The 16,681-nt window shown below is 36.7% G+C and overlaps 3 protein-coding genes across 8 annotated transcripts in view; 2 read left to right on the top strand and 1 right to left on the bottom strand.

Annotated features, from left to right (window-relative positions):
* The window catches only part of Gycbeta100B (guanylate cyclase soluble subunit beta-1-like), a 30,986-nt gene extending 19,622 nt beyond the window's left edge, over positions 1–11,364 (top strand). For 2 of the 5 annotated variants that reach the window (XM_003693826.4, XM_012486983.3), the window contains 3 exons: positions 334–474; positions 1,780–1,937; positions 9,025–10,176. In XM_003693826.4, the coding sequence (XP_003693874.2) occupies positions 334–474; positions 1,780–1,937; positions 9,025–9,154 (429 nt within the window). In that variant the 3' untranslated portion in view covers positions 9,155–10,176. Of the gene's footprint in view, positions 1–333; positions 475–1,779; positions 1,938–9,024; positions 10,177–10,215 lie in introns of those variants that run through there. The other 3 variants (XR_015292950.1, XR_015292951.1, XM_086911103.1) reach the window with 3 other exon arrangements.
* On the bottom strand, positions 5,398–8,385 carry stops (SOCS domain-containing protein stops). Its single transcript, XM_086911104.1, has 3 exons — positions 8,192–8,385; positions 7,703–8,121; positions 5,398–6,738 (listed from the first exon to the last, which is right to left on the bottom strand). The coding sequence occupies exons 2-3, from the start codon at positions 7,869–7,871 to the stop codon at positions 5,834–5,836; spliced, it is 1,074 nt and encodes a 357-aa protein (XP_086767230.1). The 5' UTR covers positions 7,872–8,121; positions 8,192–8,385; the 3' UTR covers positions 5,398–5,833.
* A 5,072-nt stretch (positions 11,365–16,436) lies between the features above and the next one.
* LOC100872529 (uncharacterized) overlaps positions 16,437–16,681 on the top strand; it is a 41,451-nt gene continuing 41,206 nt past the window's right edge. Inside the window, exon 1 of one of the 2 annotated variants that reach the window (XM_086910788.1) lies at positions 16,437–16,575. In XM_086910788.1, the coding sequence (XP_086766914.1) occupies positions 16,437–16,575 (139 nt within the window). Of the gene's footprint in view, positions 16,580–16,681 lie in introns of both variants that reach the window. The other variant, XM_086910787.1, reaches the window with a different exon arrangement.

Here is a 16,681-nt window from a genome sequence, read left to right as displayed (position 1 = left end):
TAATTCGCAACGAAATTTTCAAGATGTTTATATTTTTGCTACGCAGAAATCCATTTAGGATCGTACGATTTCTGGAAAATTAAAGAGCAGATCCTAAAACTCAGTAATCTAAAAATCACAACAATATATAATTAATCGTCTATCTGAATTTAAAATGGATGTTCATTGATACACCGATCTATTTCTTCTCTTTAATAAATATTTCTATGAATTTTATTTTGGCAAGGACTCCGTTGAAACCAAGATTCACGTATAACCATTATACACGCGACAACAGATATATTTGAATTTACGAGAAGGCTTGTTAGCACTGATCCACTTTGGTCGGACTAGGTCGAAACTGTTGGTGACAAATACATGGCCGTGAGCGGATTACCGGAACCATGTCGTTGCCATGCACGGTGCATCGCTCGTCTCGCTTTGGATATGATGGATCTAGCCGCGGACGAAGTGCAGATCGATGGCGAGCCAGTGGTAAGCCTCCATATTTTTTTTTATGCACCCGCTTTGCGGCCTTCAATTTTTATTCCACTTCCATCCACTCGAATGATCATCCTGCACGGGAAACGTTTATCATCCTCGTGTTTCCAACTTTACGACCGATATTAATTTAAATATTTCTGAATTCGAAAATGAAACGAATAACTTATTTCTCTTTTCACATGATACAATTTCGAAACGTTAGTCGATACGATGATTGCGAAATAATAGTGATTAACAGGTATCTGTTGAACGTGGATATTTCTCGTTAAAATTTTTCAAATCTTTGGATACTTCTCATTGACGAGCAATTTATGTTTAAAACTTGACGAAGTTTTTATCAAATTGTTAACGTTTTTTTATATTAATTCAATTGGATCATAGATAATCAAGAAGCGTTTAAGTTAAGTTAACTTTAAAATATTTAATTTCATTGTATTTTAGATTTTGTAGAACAAAGGTTTGTTATACGAGTACAAATAAACGCCATATTGCACGATGATGCAACACTAGCGCCACACGATTATTAACTACATCTACAATAATACGTTTACACATTTCTTTATGAATTTTTTAAAATCGTTTACTCCTCAAAATTTTCGTGTCATTGTATTTTTCTACTAAAGATAAGAAACATGCAAACATATTTTATAGACTATTGACATGAAAGCTAACCTGTCTAACAGTACCGTTGATTAAAGTATCTTAAAATTGAGTAACCTCATTCAAATCTATCATAAACTCTTGTGATCCCGTACGATTTGTGCGATTTACCCACCTTAATCATCATCGCTATTTATTTTCCGTTTCCTTACTTACTTACTTACTTACCTTACGATAATATTTCTGAATAGAAAAAAAGGAAAGAAAAAGGAGAAAAAACCTGGCGAAACACCAGTTAAAAGCAATTCGTTTTATTCATTCATCAAACCGAACGCTTCCTCATTCCAACGCTTTCCACATCAAACGCGGCACCCATAATTCACTCATCATATCTCCAACATGTTTGTCCCCGGTCAACAGACCGATTACACGCCAGAAGACACTTCTATCGAGTTGACTTTTCAATCGCGTTCCTAAGAAGGAACTCGGCACAGGGGACTTGCCCAGATCTCTTCTCACATTCGATTACTTATACCCGTAGAAAGACTCTTGTCTCTCCTTCCTGAATACCGTCTCCTTCCTGTTCCTGCGCGAAAGCTTCCGCCGCGCGCGATACGTGACGCGAATCCTCATCGCCTCTTTTAATAAGAGGAGTCCTCTCCCTCCGTTTCACGAAACGTGACGATTGTCCCGCAGAAAATCACCATCGGGATCCACAGCGGGGAGGTCGTCACCGGTGTAATTGGCCATCGTATGCCCCGTTATTGCCTGTTTGGAAACACCGTGAATCTGACCAGCCGAACCGAGACAACCGGCGAGCCCGGCAAAATAAACGTCTCCGAGGACGCGTACAGGTAACGAAGTTGACTGTTGACTACCTTGATTTATGATAATTAGAGGCTATTTTCGAAGCATGTATATATATATATATATATCGAAAAAAGCGAAGAAGATTGGAGGAGAAGCGCAGGAATGCCTCGCTTCGAATCGTAAGCGGTTTATTTTACGCGAGGCAAACAAACTTTTGAGCTGGCACGGGATTTGATTTGTTTGCTTTTTTCTTTTTTTCCTTTCTCAAAAGTGTGGAAGAGGAAGATGGGATTTATCTCGTGGGGTAATTTGTAGAAGTATTTGTAGGATTATATCGAGTTGATTTTTTGTAAATTATCCGGTAAATCGCGGAGGGATTGGGAAAGATTAAATCGATAAAATTGCGATAAGTGGGAAATTTGATGGAAAAGTTTTCCATCGAGAGAAAGTGTGTGTAGATAACGTGAGAAATAAATTTGTTTTTTCGGTAATAATGACAGGATAATTTACGAACGAGTAGTCAAAGTTTAACTGTCCACTGCTGTTAGAAACAAAGAGATTAATAAAACACGTATTAATTAATAAAATTATTTTAAACGACACATTTTATAATATTCAATTACTTCAAAGACATATTTCATTTATAAAGAAATATTCTGACGTTTCTCATTCTCATTTTACAAGCGAGCAAATACATTATAATATGAAACTCAAGATAGCAAAAAATGTATATACATATTGAAAAGATGAGAACGATCGTTAGCTTTGCGAGAAAAAAATGCGTAGATAGACGTCAAGGTTATTTTTTCTATACAACGCTAATATACATGGAAATGAACTTGAACATTTTAAAATGCTTTCGACATCTCGATCTATCGACTCTTTTCTCTCTCTCTCTCTCTCTCTCTCTCTCTGATATTCTAATAACACCTTCGGTTCCTCTTTCTATCAAGCATCTGAAGTTAAAATCGACGGATCAAAGTGTGGATAATGTATGGAAAAATTTTCTGACGGCAAGATTTTCGAAATTTATTCCCCATTTTACCCAGAAACGTTTCTATTCCGTATTAAAAAAATTAAATTTCATCGATTTCGCGCACACCTACTACTCGTCTATCCTGAATATCGAGAGCCCGACTCGAATTACATATTGATGGACGATCCGGTAACAATATCCGGCGACATTATCGCGACGATGAATTGTTTAGATGGTAATTGAATTACGGGAACTCGGGAAAATCTAGACGTGGGCTTTGTGAATTATCACGCTCGATACGATTGGTGTAAAATTTAATGCAAAACGCCAATCGAAACCGTTACACGTCTGTCAGTTTGTTCCCCCGGGTATTTATTTTAAATATCAATATCATCATCATTGTTGGACGGTGAATATAGTTGGTTCGTGAAAACCACTATTACAATACTACAAATCATTGGCCATCAATTTTATTACTGAATTTTATTGCCAATCGAACGAAACTTAAGCCGAATGATTTATTTTCACCTGTAAACGCTTTAATCCCGGCTAACACATTCCGCTCAAACTTCTCCGCAATATTTTATAACGATCGTAAACTCCGATGGCATAACACTTAACACAGATAAGCTCCTTATGAAAAATTTAAAATCCACCGGTAAACCAAACTTCCACAAGCGCAAAACACGCCGCTCATATTTATACCCGGAACGAAGTTCAAAATTCATAAACGGCGGTATTTCTTTACGCGCCGCGTGGCAGAAATAAAAGTGGCGAACGGGCACAGTTTCTCGCAGTTCGGATAGAGAATCTTTTCGATTCTCGGCTTTTAACCTCGGGATATTACATTGTACAATTATCCACGACCTATTGAACCTAACTTTCCTAACGTTTCAAATCTCTGTGTCTCGTGTGTTTAAATTAAACGGCGGCTATTAAATCCGGGTGAAAACGTTTATCTTCTTTGATTGACGTTAAAATTGTTTTCGTGTTTCCCTCGTATTTTCGAATGTGTGCCCGATGTGTCGAATGAATTTCACTTGTCGGATTTCATTATTTCTTCGCCTATTTATTTTTATCAAAATAAGTAATAACAAGTTGGAAACGAGTTAAAAATTAGAATGAATGAATAATTCAATTCGTTTAACGAAATTGTATTTGTTACGTTGGATTCGAAAGTTTGAGGAAGAATTTAAGGAAGCGATTCTACGTATCTTCCACAGAATTTAAAGTAGATATTATATACAATCGGTACGCAATTTCTTTCGATAGCTTTTCGTCTTATATTGGCTACTCTCGTTTCGTCGAAAAGTTTTTAATACCTTTCGATCGATGATCTACATGAGGTAATTTCTTCAATCTTAATATATTTTCTTCCTTGAGATTATTTTACGAAAATCAGAATAAATGATGGACGAATCTATCTATCTACGATTTTATAAAATCAATACAAACGGAGGGGATCCGATTTTTTGTTTCTGTTCTATCGATTCCCGCTTAACGTCTCATTAAAGAATTTATTTTTCTGGCTATTTATTGAGCTGGCCTAAATTCTTCTCTTGAATTACTATATTTAACTGTTCCCAGGTATTTGTTTAAATCCAGCATTTCATTTCTTTGGCAACATTCGTAACAGATAATCCTTTCCCAATACCGTGAAATACTGAACGGAACTTAATATCGTACGTCAAAAGCGCAACGAATCTTTGGAACGATTTAACAGTAATTTACAATCGTTAAATACTGGATAAAAACTAAAAAAAATGACACAATTTAAAAAAATAAATAAACAAATTTGATGTAATCAAATATCCATCTGAAATCAATATTCAGCAAAAATTTGTCAAAAAATTGTTAATAGCACAAAGGTATTAATTTATAATCGTAAAACTAATAATAAAAAAAACAATATCAAAATAAAGAAAATATTATTCCTACACAATTTTCAATAAAAACATTTTTCAATTTACATTTACATTATTTACATTATTTCTATTTCTGTCCATATTGGTACAATTCGATCGATTTGAATGATTGAACGCTTTGCGTTATCATGAACGTGAATCTATGTTTTATCGTAGGTCCATGTTCTATCCAGTATAAAATATCACGTGTAAAACTCTATTCAATATCGAAATTTATACGGCCACTCTATTATATGGAACTATTTCAATCAGCAAGTTGATAACTGATATATAATAATTCAAACGTTGTCTAAAAGAAATTGCATCCAAAGTTACGAACAACTTTACGTTTTAACATACATTTAGACTACTTCCTTGATTCGTTTGATTTCATCTTCAAACTTTGAACGTGTTCGTGGAAACTGTCTAACTGTGGCTATACGTATTATTTTTTTTCTCTCCAAGTAAAACTATTTCTTAGATTCTTACGCCGTGATTAAATTTTTGTTCTTGAAGAACTCGAAGAAAGTTTCCTTCTTAAAAAGGATCCTGATTTAATAAAATTTCACGTTACATTAATAAAATTAATATTAATATTGAAAGAGATGAAAAAGGAAAAGAGAATGATAGATAATGTCATTTATAAATTATAAGATCTAACTGTAATAAATCACGCATTAAAATAATAGCATATAATATACATTATAATATAATATATGTGTATAGATAATTTCCATCGCGTTATACATACAACGTTAAACGAAATATTTATACACGTACAAATATACATTGATCGATCTGTAAATATAATAAAAACACGAGACGCTTTACAAACATCTAATCAATTTCCTCGATGAATTCGAAGAAGTGTATACGCAATATTTATTTAAGGCCCCTAATTCAACACTCGTACAATATTTCACGTGTTGTTCCATAATCTATTCCTCCCAAACTTTCACCTTTCGTCTCTCAAAGAAATTCTCTCTCCAAAAAATAGCGTTCGATTCGAGCGCAATATCCCGATACACGATTCAAAATTGAAATCCCTGAATGAAAGTTCTCAATCTCGAAGCAGATCCAAATAACTCCTCAACGACTCCGGGATCTGAAGTTGCTGTATCCCGTGCGGCAACGCCCAGTTCTCGAACAAGGCCTCCCTGATCCGGCACCGGCAAAGATGTCTCAATTCAGGGGGGCAGAGGCCGCTCCTCTCGGGCGGCACAAGCTTCTGCTCGACCAAACTCGGATACTGTTCGTATAGGGAAACGCTCAACACCCCGCTCTGCTCGGCGATGTACTCAGGCGTCTTCACGAAACCGGTCGTCACGGTTCTCAGCACTAATCTCAGGCAGAGAAGCAAATGTTCCGGGTACACGATCCGCTCCTGGCCCGGTTGGGAGTCGTACTCGCTCAGCTTGCTCAGCAGTATCTCGAGGGGGGTCGGCGCGAGTTTGTCGCATTGGACCGAGGCGCCGTAACGGAGCATGATCAAAAGGATGTCCGGCGAGCCGTGTTGGATGGCAACTCTGAAAGGCGACACCTGGCCGTAAGATTCCATGGGAACGTCGATGAATCGTTGTTTGACGGGGGAACAGGCGCAGCGATACTCCAATTTGCCGAGGGTCGCGTGGCGCAAGAAGTACATCAGGGCGCGTAGGTTCTCCTCGCGGTCCTCGAAGTCGCTCTTCCACCCTGACAGGAAGTGGGTGACCCGGGTGCCGAAAATGGCACCCACCAGGATACGCTCGAACGTTTTCTCGCAGTAGAAGATGTCGTTGAGCAGGCGGGACACGATCTCGTTGTTGTCCAGGTCCCAATCGAAGCAGAGCTTGGCCGCCACGTAGAGCACGTTGTGGAACTTGCCTAGAAGGCACACGTATCCGTTCTCCATCATTGCTATGTTGTGGTAGCGGAGGGCGGACATCACTATCCTCTCGCACACGTCTTGCTTGTCTAGGTTCTCGGCTGGAAATTATTATTTGGGGAAGAATTAATTGAGAAAATGTACTCGTTAAATTAAATTGTGTAAAAGAGGGAGAAGTTTGATAATGTGTGAATCGAGCAACGAAATATCGATGAAACGTTATTTCTTTAAATATGGGTTGCCGCATATTAGTTGGTTCTAGGTTAGATTCGCATTATCAGGTTAATACGCGTAAGAGAGGATAGACGTTAACCGGGTAATCGGTGAATTACGGTTCGAAAGATATTCCTGTTAATTGATGATCCCGTGGATGATCACGTGAGAGATAGTTATCGCGGTGAAAGTAACAAGTTTAACACTTAACGTCACTCTTTCACGATGACTGCACAATGTTTCACTTCCTTGGAAACGTAAGTCTTTCTCGAGAAGATCTAACACTCGAGGAACACGATGCTTTCTAAAGCACATCGTCGATATACTTGGGCTAATAAAGGATGAAACAAAGCAATCCAAATAAAAACCTCTCGACTTTTCCGTAACCGATTAATAATTTCCATAACCGATATCAACCTAGCTTTACTTCTATTCGAACAATTATTTCTACTCGCCACGCGAATCGTCGAAACCATGTTTTCACGGATAAACGATTCGCGGATTTGCATAATTTTTCGAGGAAAGTAAAATCATATGGTGGCACAAGCACGATGCACGAGTTTCTCCCGTGCATATAACATTACACCGGTATCACTTTCTTTCCGGCATTCCTCGATCGAACCACTTTCATGGTCGCACAATACAGTTTTCTAGGAGGTGGTGGACGAACAGACCGAGCTGGTGAATCGGTTCGTCCAAGTGCGTTGACACGGTCTCGAATCGATTCCCTTCCCCGTTAGGCGTACGGTAAATTCGCGATTTAAAATCGTTCCCTCGGCCCCCAATTTTCTAACCGATCTCGATTCCCGAGCCGATCGAAACCATCGTTTCAATAAACCGTTTTAGATTTACCTTGGGAACAGCTATTAATCACGTCCGAGAAGTAGCCGACCATCTCGCGACGTTTGTATCGAGAGGCCAGGCAACTGCGATCCATTTCCGAGAACAGCCTGTCGAAGTAGCAGTCGATCAACACTTCCATCGCCTCTGTTTGATGATCGCAAGTCTCGTCAAACGACATGCAACGATCCTCTGTCAACGTTCCAGATTTGAAGGCACAACTACGTCCGTGACCATTGTCCACTTGTGAATGATGGCCACTGAGCCGCGGGAACGAGAGAGAGAGAGATGGGGAGAGGGTTAATTCGATTAGACGTTAAATAAGTATATTCCAAGGGCTTCATCCTCGTTCGACCCGTGAAGGGTGGTGGGCTACTCGTGGAACTCGCCCGTGTAAAATGTTTCTTCTCAATGTTGAACGCTCGTCAACGCTTGGCGTATTACTGGTAATTAACGATTTTTTTTTAAAAAATGAGGATGAGGTTATGGTAATGCGCTTACGGGAATAAATTGACGTGACATGTTGCTTGAAGTTGGGATAGGCGCGCGATAAATTTCCCTCGGCTGTGTACGATTATGGCAAATGTTTTTAAATTGTTTGAAAAGAGATACGCACCGTCAGCTTTATGATCCTAACACCGTTTAATGGTTTTGTCCCGAATTACGGGAGGAAGGGAGGGTGGGAGGGGGGAGGGAAGAGGGAAGTTGGCTTTTTTTTTTTTATTTTCCACGCTCAACGCGTGGAACGTCCGTGGAACGAAAGCTACGGGACAGTTATCGGACGTTCGAAGATTTTAAACGGATGTTAATTCTTTTTATTTAATTCCTCTTTAACTCTTAACTCGCGCTCGTATCGACGTCTTCCTTCAACATTCGGATATTTATAAGTATAATGATATTTATTCGAGAAAATTTTCTCTCTTTTTTCTTTTTTTTTTTTTTTTTTTACGAATTCTTAAAAATTTTTATTATCGTGTACAATTACACAAATTTTAGTTTGTAATTATTTCACAAATTGAGAGTATGAAAATTACTATCGATATAAAATTTACGATTACGAATGATTTAGATGTACATCAATTTTAATATCGGAGAATATATTATATTTTACAATGATAATTTTAGATTCGTGCAGTTGTATGTACTAGTTTGCAAATTAATATCGATATAAATTGATACAAATCGCTACATTTATCAAGGTTTATCTAGATACTTTTCAGATAACGAAATATTGTATTTTATAATAATAATCAATAATCAATTTCCATACCGTTGAATTTAATATTCATTATCGATTTGTTATGCATCAGATAACCATAATGTTATCATTACAGGTACCTGTGCATGCCAGAGAACCAGGATTCTCAATTTCTGCTTGAATACAGAGGACCCGTGACTATGAAAGGCAAATCGGAACCGATGAACGTTTGGTTCCTGTCAAGGGAAAGGGAGCTGTCCGCGTAAATTCGCAATCACTGTGGCGGCCGCCATTTTAGCAATATTTTTCGGCTCGAACTCTTTATTCGTTTTAGCGCGTTCTATAGGAAAACGATTTTTACAATGCTAATATTCCATGTGATCTTCGATGAAAATGTCTTTGTAAAATACGATATTTAATCCTAGGATGACTTCGAAGAGAATTATTCATAGATTCTTCTGTTTATTTTTTTTTTTTTGTAATTATTAAAATGTAATTTGCTTCTCCTTTGATTCAAAGGTGGTTTGGCTATGAAAATTATTTTTGATTATTAAAAATACGTGATCGTATTTTACGTACATCTTTATACTTTGCGAAGAATATATATTTACGTAATATTTAGATCGTACCAAGCCAGGCTTAAACGTTAGACAGAAATCAATAGTTTTATCGAGAATAATAATTTCTGCAATCATAAAAAGAGAAAATTCTGTCATAACAATGTACATTACTCGCGAATTACAATTCGAAGAATTATAATAACCACCACGATACACGAGTAAACCGCACGATACAAAAGTAATCGTGCGTTTCAGTAGAAATATATTGCGTTGAGAAATATAAGAATAAGAAGAAAGAGAAATTTCAACAGTAACAAATGGCCTCGAAGGAATAAAATTTAAACGAAGAACGTTTTCTACGAATTCGTCGACTCGTTAGGCAACATTCGATCCTAAAACGTTACAACACTCATATATATATATAATATTTGCATTTCTATTCACGCGTTACCAACACGTTCAATTCTTCAATCAAGAAGAAAAAGAGAGAGAGAGAGAGAGAAGGAAAGAAAAAGAAGGAAACAAAATCTATCATATATATATAATAAGAAGTCATTCTAGGTTTAATTCGTGCTAAATACGGTTCCTCGTCAAATATATATCAACGTCCACACGATTCGCGAACACGAATGTCCAGTTACCAACTTAACGACCAGTGTTTACCAGTTGTAAATGTAAGAGGCAATTAAATATAAATGTCATCGATACCGTATAACATGTCCATCGACGATATGCGAAATTTCTTTTCCCATTTCTCGCTCGTACAGGTTGTCATCCGTCATCGATGCCACATTCAGAGGTCGCCTGGTGTAAGATGACCTCACCCTTAAACGAGGAAATAAAAAAAAAAAAATAAAAAAGGGGCGGAGAGGGGAAGGAGACGAGTAGAGAGAGGGAGAGAGAGGTAGCTCGATGGAATGTTTCCAAGCTGGAAGGTGTAACGGAACCTGTTCTGCTATCCAACACGTCCCACGCAAGGTCAATACACAGATATCTCAACGCTGAACACGATCAAAGATGCGACACAGATTCCAACAATCATTTTTCCTGGTGACGAGGAATATCTCAATACAACGTTTCGTGCCGCGAAAGTAATATATCATGCTTGTTAGGAACCGGACAAGGCGTCTTGATTCTTTTATATATTTACGAGTTGCATTCCCCTGTGTTATACAATCATCTACAAAAATCTTGGGTGAAAAGTAAAGAAACACTGTGAAAAGTTAATTTTTATTTCGACGTTTCTTCGATTTTTGAACACGCGTAAACCAATGATGAATCGATTTAATTTTTGTTATCTTCTTTCTTTTTTCTTTGGTTTTCTTTTTTGTTATTTTTTTTTTTTTTGTTATGGAATGTAATTAATTCCAAAGTGAAATTTTAACAACAACTTTCAAGTTTGCACGAATGTCTCCTCGGATGACTGTATGTATATCGTGTGGATAACATTTTATTTTGTATTTGTGTTTTGTTACATATTGTTTGAAAATATTGTCGAACGAAAGATAATCAAGTTAATTGCAATTTGTTTCGTTGATTTTACGACACTTTTATTATTGTTTCTTATTTACACGTATACGTGTAAATGGTAAATTCGAAATTACACGTGTAATTATTTATAACGTTATTAGAAGTACATATAGGTTACACGTGTTTACCAAGATTTGTCAGTTATATCTTGTGACTATTGACGTGTTAAGTAATGATAATAATAATGGTAACATCTCTGACCAATTAAGAATATCTGTATATCTATTTATTAATGTTAAATTTTTGTGAAACAACTACGTCATAATAATTACATTATAACCTGCAAGCATATGTCGAGAAGTGAACTTGATATTTATTGGGTAAATATTCTTTGTCCGATTTGATTAATATATCTTCGTACAAATAATAAATACGAATACTGGAAACTTGCGAGAGAGAATTAAATTATATTAAATACATTGATTCCATTCTCAAACAAGCTTTATGCGAACATTTCGTTTAATAACTTAAAAAGCAGTTTTATGCATACAAAGCACGTACATGTATAATATTATATTAACTCTTTCACCAATTCCCTTCCAATGATAAGTAATTTCACAATGATGAACAATATTCAATAATAATTGAAGAATTCTAATGTGCAAGCAATTGGATTAATATATACAGGAAATACAAAAGAAATTACTTTTAATTACAGAAAAACTATAATTTTACTCGATGAATTAATTGGAAATAAAAATTCATATTGATGTATTATTATAAAGCTATATCTAAATAAATTTTTCTTTCGGTATGAAAAACAATTTTACTACCTTTCCTTTTTTTTCGTATCTCGCATACCATTACTTTCTTTTACCTACGTTATACTTTACTTTTATAAATATTTTCGTTTCATAGTACGCTTCGCATACTTCGCGCAAAAAACACACGTGATACCACAAATTGTATACCACTATATCCGTACAATTTCCAACAGCATCATTCGAACCTGCATGCAAGCATAGGATTAAGGAGAATAAAAATAAAAATAAAAATAAAAATAAAAAAACAGGTGGAGAAGGAAAAAAGGAAGCGGATTATGGTTTCCTAGACACGCCGGTTTCATGTTATTTTAACTGTTTATAAAGTCGCTTATTCAATCGCATGCCGCGGTAAGTGGTATGCAGAATACAGGTTTCGCGAGGTGGAAAGAAAGGCGAACACTCAACCCAACTGGTTTACCGGGTGAGGTATGTGGAAAATAAGGCCAAATAATAAAGGAAATAAAAAAGAAAACCATCCGACGTTATGGGATTAACCGATCGCCGATACCCGCCGATCTCGAACGAAATCGTGATTTAAACGGAGGAAAAAAAAAAAAAAAAGAAAAACATTGATATTTACAGTTCTGGGAATTTTCCAAGCCACAAATCAACCTTGTAACTCGTTCTTCTTTCCTTCTCGCCCGGTAACGCGTATAATCGATCGTAAATTTTTCACGAAACGTGTGAAAAACGTTGTATCGCGAGAGCCAAAGGTAAATTTGTGTGTGAATTTGACTCGTGGAGGGAAAATATAGGAAAAATGTGTATCGACGGTCGATACGTGATCGCCGCATGGTTCGAGGGGTTGCCTGTCCATCCACCGAGGATACTTTTCCTTCCTTCCTTCCTTCCTTTCTTTTCTCGAAAAGCGATAGTTCAAGGATCGATTTCTACTCATTTGAATATACAGATATTCGGGTTTGCTACGGGAAGGTGAATTAACGTGACATTATTTCGCTTTCTCGGATAACTGTTACTTATCGGGTAGGTAGATAAATCGTGGAAGAATAACTCGTGGAGAAATAAGTTTGCGAAGAAAGCAAGAGAGAGAGAGATATATATATATATATTAAGTATATAATAACGTATAAAATTAACCTAGATAATGATAACGGTGTCGAGGTAAGCGTAGGTCGTGAGATGTTAGATTTGTTATCAACGAGAGAATTATAATGGCATTTACTTGCTGTTTTTTCGCTTGGGATCATCATTATTTTAATAGATATCTTTGGTTGATTTCTCTGGAGAAAAATTACCATCCATCGTTCCAACATTTGTCAATTGATCGTGGTGACCTTAAACGTGGAAATTTTTTACTACTTTCTACAAATTCGATGGGAGTTTTTTAAATTTCATTAATTTATGATCCATTGGAAAATTTTAAATTTAAATTTTATTAATTGGACGGTTTAAATATGGAAGTATAATAAAGTATAAAATGATAAAGTCAAACTTTTATCAGACTTGGGCAGAAGTCTGTAAGATACCATTATTTGAAAAATATGAATTACTGCAGCCATTGAATCCATAAGAATGTATTAAAGGGAAACCCGTATAATAATGCATATTGTTTCAAAAAATAACATTTTTTTCTCCCCCCTTTCTTTTTTTATCACGATAAAATATTTTATTGCATAGGTTATAGACCATAAAGCGTTACATTTTACCCGGTAGGTGTCTACGACGTTTCATCGTCACTTTTACAATAGGGATGGGAATACGTGCGGCAAAGTTTGATCAATTTTATCATAAAATACGCGTAAATCTCTCTCAAATTTGAAACGACAACAGGACAAATAAACGTATTAAATATCAATTGCGTGAGTTGGAAATTTATACGACGATTAGAGAATATCGATCGAATTTTCCCAGATAGGGGGTAAACGAACTTTCGTGGAAATAAGCCGACACTTTAGTCTAACAAAGTTCGTAATAAACGAGATTAAACCCTGATAACTCAGTTCCTTATTCATTATGCCACACACGTCTCGGTAAATGAGATTAAATGCGTCGAACCTATAACAATCTCTCCACAAAGTACTCACGATTCTCTCTAAATGGCGTAAAATTTAACATGATGATCATGTACCAACCGTTTAAAAATTATAATAAATTAACTCGAAACGTCGTTAAAATAATATTAACAATTAACGAGCAAATTGATGAAACGTTATTAAGTGGCTTTTATTAACGATGATCTTGTTAAAGAGATATAAGTTGGTAAATTATAAGTTTAGAGAATAAAAAGTGAAAAATATAATTATAAACTTTAAAACAGAGTTTTTAGTCAAACGATAATTTAAGTAAGGAGTGAAAGATTTGCAAGAAATTTGAAATAAAAATAGTAGATTTGAAATAATAATGTATTGTTATATATCTATTTAACAGAGCTAACAAGAGAAGTTGAATCACGTTAAAAGTTATCTTCTGAATATGTATTAATTATATTTATACGTAGATATATGTAACATTTTTTTCTCTTATCCAGATTTTTCTTCTCTTGTTTGTACTTTAAATCGATCCTCCTGGAGAACAGGTTGTTTCGTCGCGACGAGAAGAAGAACTCAACCTGCTCTTTTTTCACTTCGACTCAAGATCAGTTTCGACTGGGTTGCCAAGCACCTACCTGTTCAAGATGACAAAGTAAAGCGAGACAAATTTATTCTGAGTTTTCTTAGGTGTTTTTCACTTTCTCGAATGTGACGCGCGTTTGTCTATAACGTTATCTCTTATCCTATGGAAATTTAACTTGTCATTTGTTAACGTTTTAAATACTTTGCGCGAGAGAAAATTGGATAAATTATTTTTTTCTAGTAGTAATGAGATATTTTTTCGATAATATTTTACTTGTTCTTGAAAGTTTTTTGAAAATTTCATTTCTACTTCATTATCTAAGTAGCTTTTTAAATTAATCATTAAGTGATTTTTTTATATAATCATTGAAATAACAAGATATTTAAAATTTTAATCGTATTCGTATTATAGATCCAAGATTAAAAAGGATCAATATGCTTAATTTATTTGTCAACGATAAATATAAGTTGAAAAAATGAGCGGATGTAGTCATTTGTGTCGAACATTTTGCAACAGAGTCTGGAAATTTGAATACATATCGATCCATAATTCACGCATATTATTCCTCCTATAATTCTACATACAAGAATTTTTTATTGGAGGATATTATATTATATCCTCCATGAGCACCATAAAAATTCCTACAATTTTAACATTTAATATTTTTTAAATATATTTTTCACGATTAATATTCATAATATGCAAAAGATATTAATACTTGATGCAATACTGCAACAATAAAAATAAACGTAACTCATAATATTTTTTTAAAGAAATGTAAATTTCTCTCCCACAATGTTACACCACGCAAAGATACGTAACCCGTTTGAAATCACAATGCCAATAGTATGACTCACATAGCTAAATAACGAGTCGACATCGATAATTACCCTTTTGCTAATATCGACTGTAATTACCCTATTGCTAATATCGAATCGTAACCGCGATGACCGCACTGATCAATCTCTATTAAAGACGAGAAAAAAAAGAAAAAAAAAAAAAAATCGTCTCCATGTCAATATTCGAATATTGTTGACAAAAGTTGGTGCCACCATCGTGCAGAGAAATCCATTCATCATTTCCACAATGCGACGCGAATTATCGAAGAATTACAACCGTTTTGCTCTCGTGTAAAAGTAATTACACGGTCGTTTGCAACGCTTACGGTTAATAGGGGCAAACAAAAGGAACAATCGTTGCGTAAGTCGCTCGATACGTTCTTTCGTCACGGGAAACATTTCCGTATCGAGAAAATTCGCCATTCTCGCTGTTATTCTCTCGTTTACTTTCCATTCACGCACTTCATCCGCGTGTATATGTACACATATCTACGCATACAATCTTGACGAGATAGACATAGCTGGATGATCGATCTTTCATCCCGCTCCAAAGAACGCTCAACGGTATCAATAAAATTTTAGCAGGTGTACCCATTCGATCAGGTATGTATCCATATATGCTCGCACAACCTATCTCGCGCAACCTGTGCCCACAAAGCTCGCACGAAGTGTGTGCGCACGCATACACGAGAAAGCCGGTGAACGGTAAAGAACAGGTATTTAAATGAGAAACCGGATAGTCGATTCTGCCTGGCTCGGTAGAGGACGCCACGTCCTCCTCGAGCAAGTGCTTACGTGCCAGACGACTTCCAACGGAGACCCGTTCTCGTCCACCCTTCTTCCACTCTCGCGCCTCTTTCTCGCTTATTCATCGATACACACGCTCGCGCTCGTCCTTTCACTCGCTCGATCGCCCGTTAACGCGCTCGCTTGTTCACTCGCACGTCCCACCTAACCGCTTATTTACCTACCCACACACAGTCGAATATCAAGTCTTTCATTCGCTCGCTCATTCACTCCGTATTCCAAACCCATCTCTCCCTTACTTCTTCTCTCTCTTACTTCGTCCACGAGCCTTCTCGTTCTTTTTCCTTTTTCGCCCGTTCCAAAAGCCTCCACACGTCGCTACGTTCGTTCGTATGCGTGCGCACGCTCGCCGTCTGGCCCAGTACTACCCCCACTCCTGCGACAGAGAACCAGCCGACGTCCCCCCACTCCCGCGTTTCGCTGTGCCCCGTCGCGAGTCCCAACTTGGCCCCCCACTCCGGCCAACGAAACTGCATGAGTAAGTGTCAGAGGCACTCAGTACAGTTACTGACGGCCCGTACCGTGAACGATCGCCGTCGTCGACCGTTGTCACCGTGTCGTCGTCGAATAGAGTCGCGGTTTTACCATGCGCTGCTCTTGATAAACGTATGCGGTTAGTAAGTGGCGGTTACTCTCTCTATCTATCTCTTTCTCTCTCTTTCTCTCTTCGTTCTCGCGTTCTCTTCTCTCCTCCACGGTCTCCTTCTGCGTTTCCAAGG

The sequence above is a fragment of the Apis florea genome, unplaced genomic scaffold (assembly GCF_048593485.1).
Source record: "Apis florea isolate Af1SG1 unplaced genomic scaffold, ASM4859348v1 contig_3203_pilon, whole genome shotgun sequence".
In the NCBI taxonomy this organism is placed as follows: domain Eukaryota; kingdom Metazoa; phylum Arthropoda; class Insecta; order Hymenoptera; family Apidae; genus Apis; species Apis florea.
The sequence above is the reverse complement of the archived record's forward strand: the minus strand, read 5'-3'. Positions and strand labels throughout refer to the sequence as shown.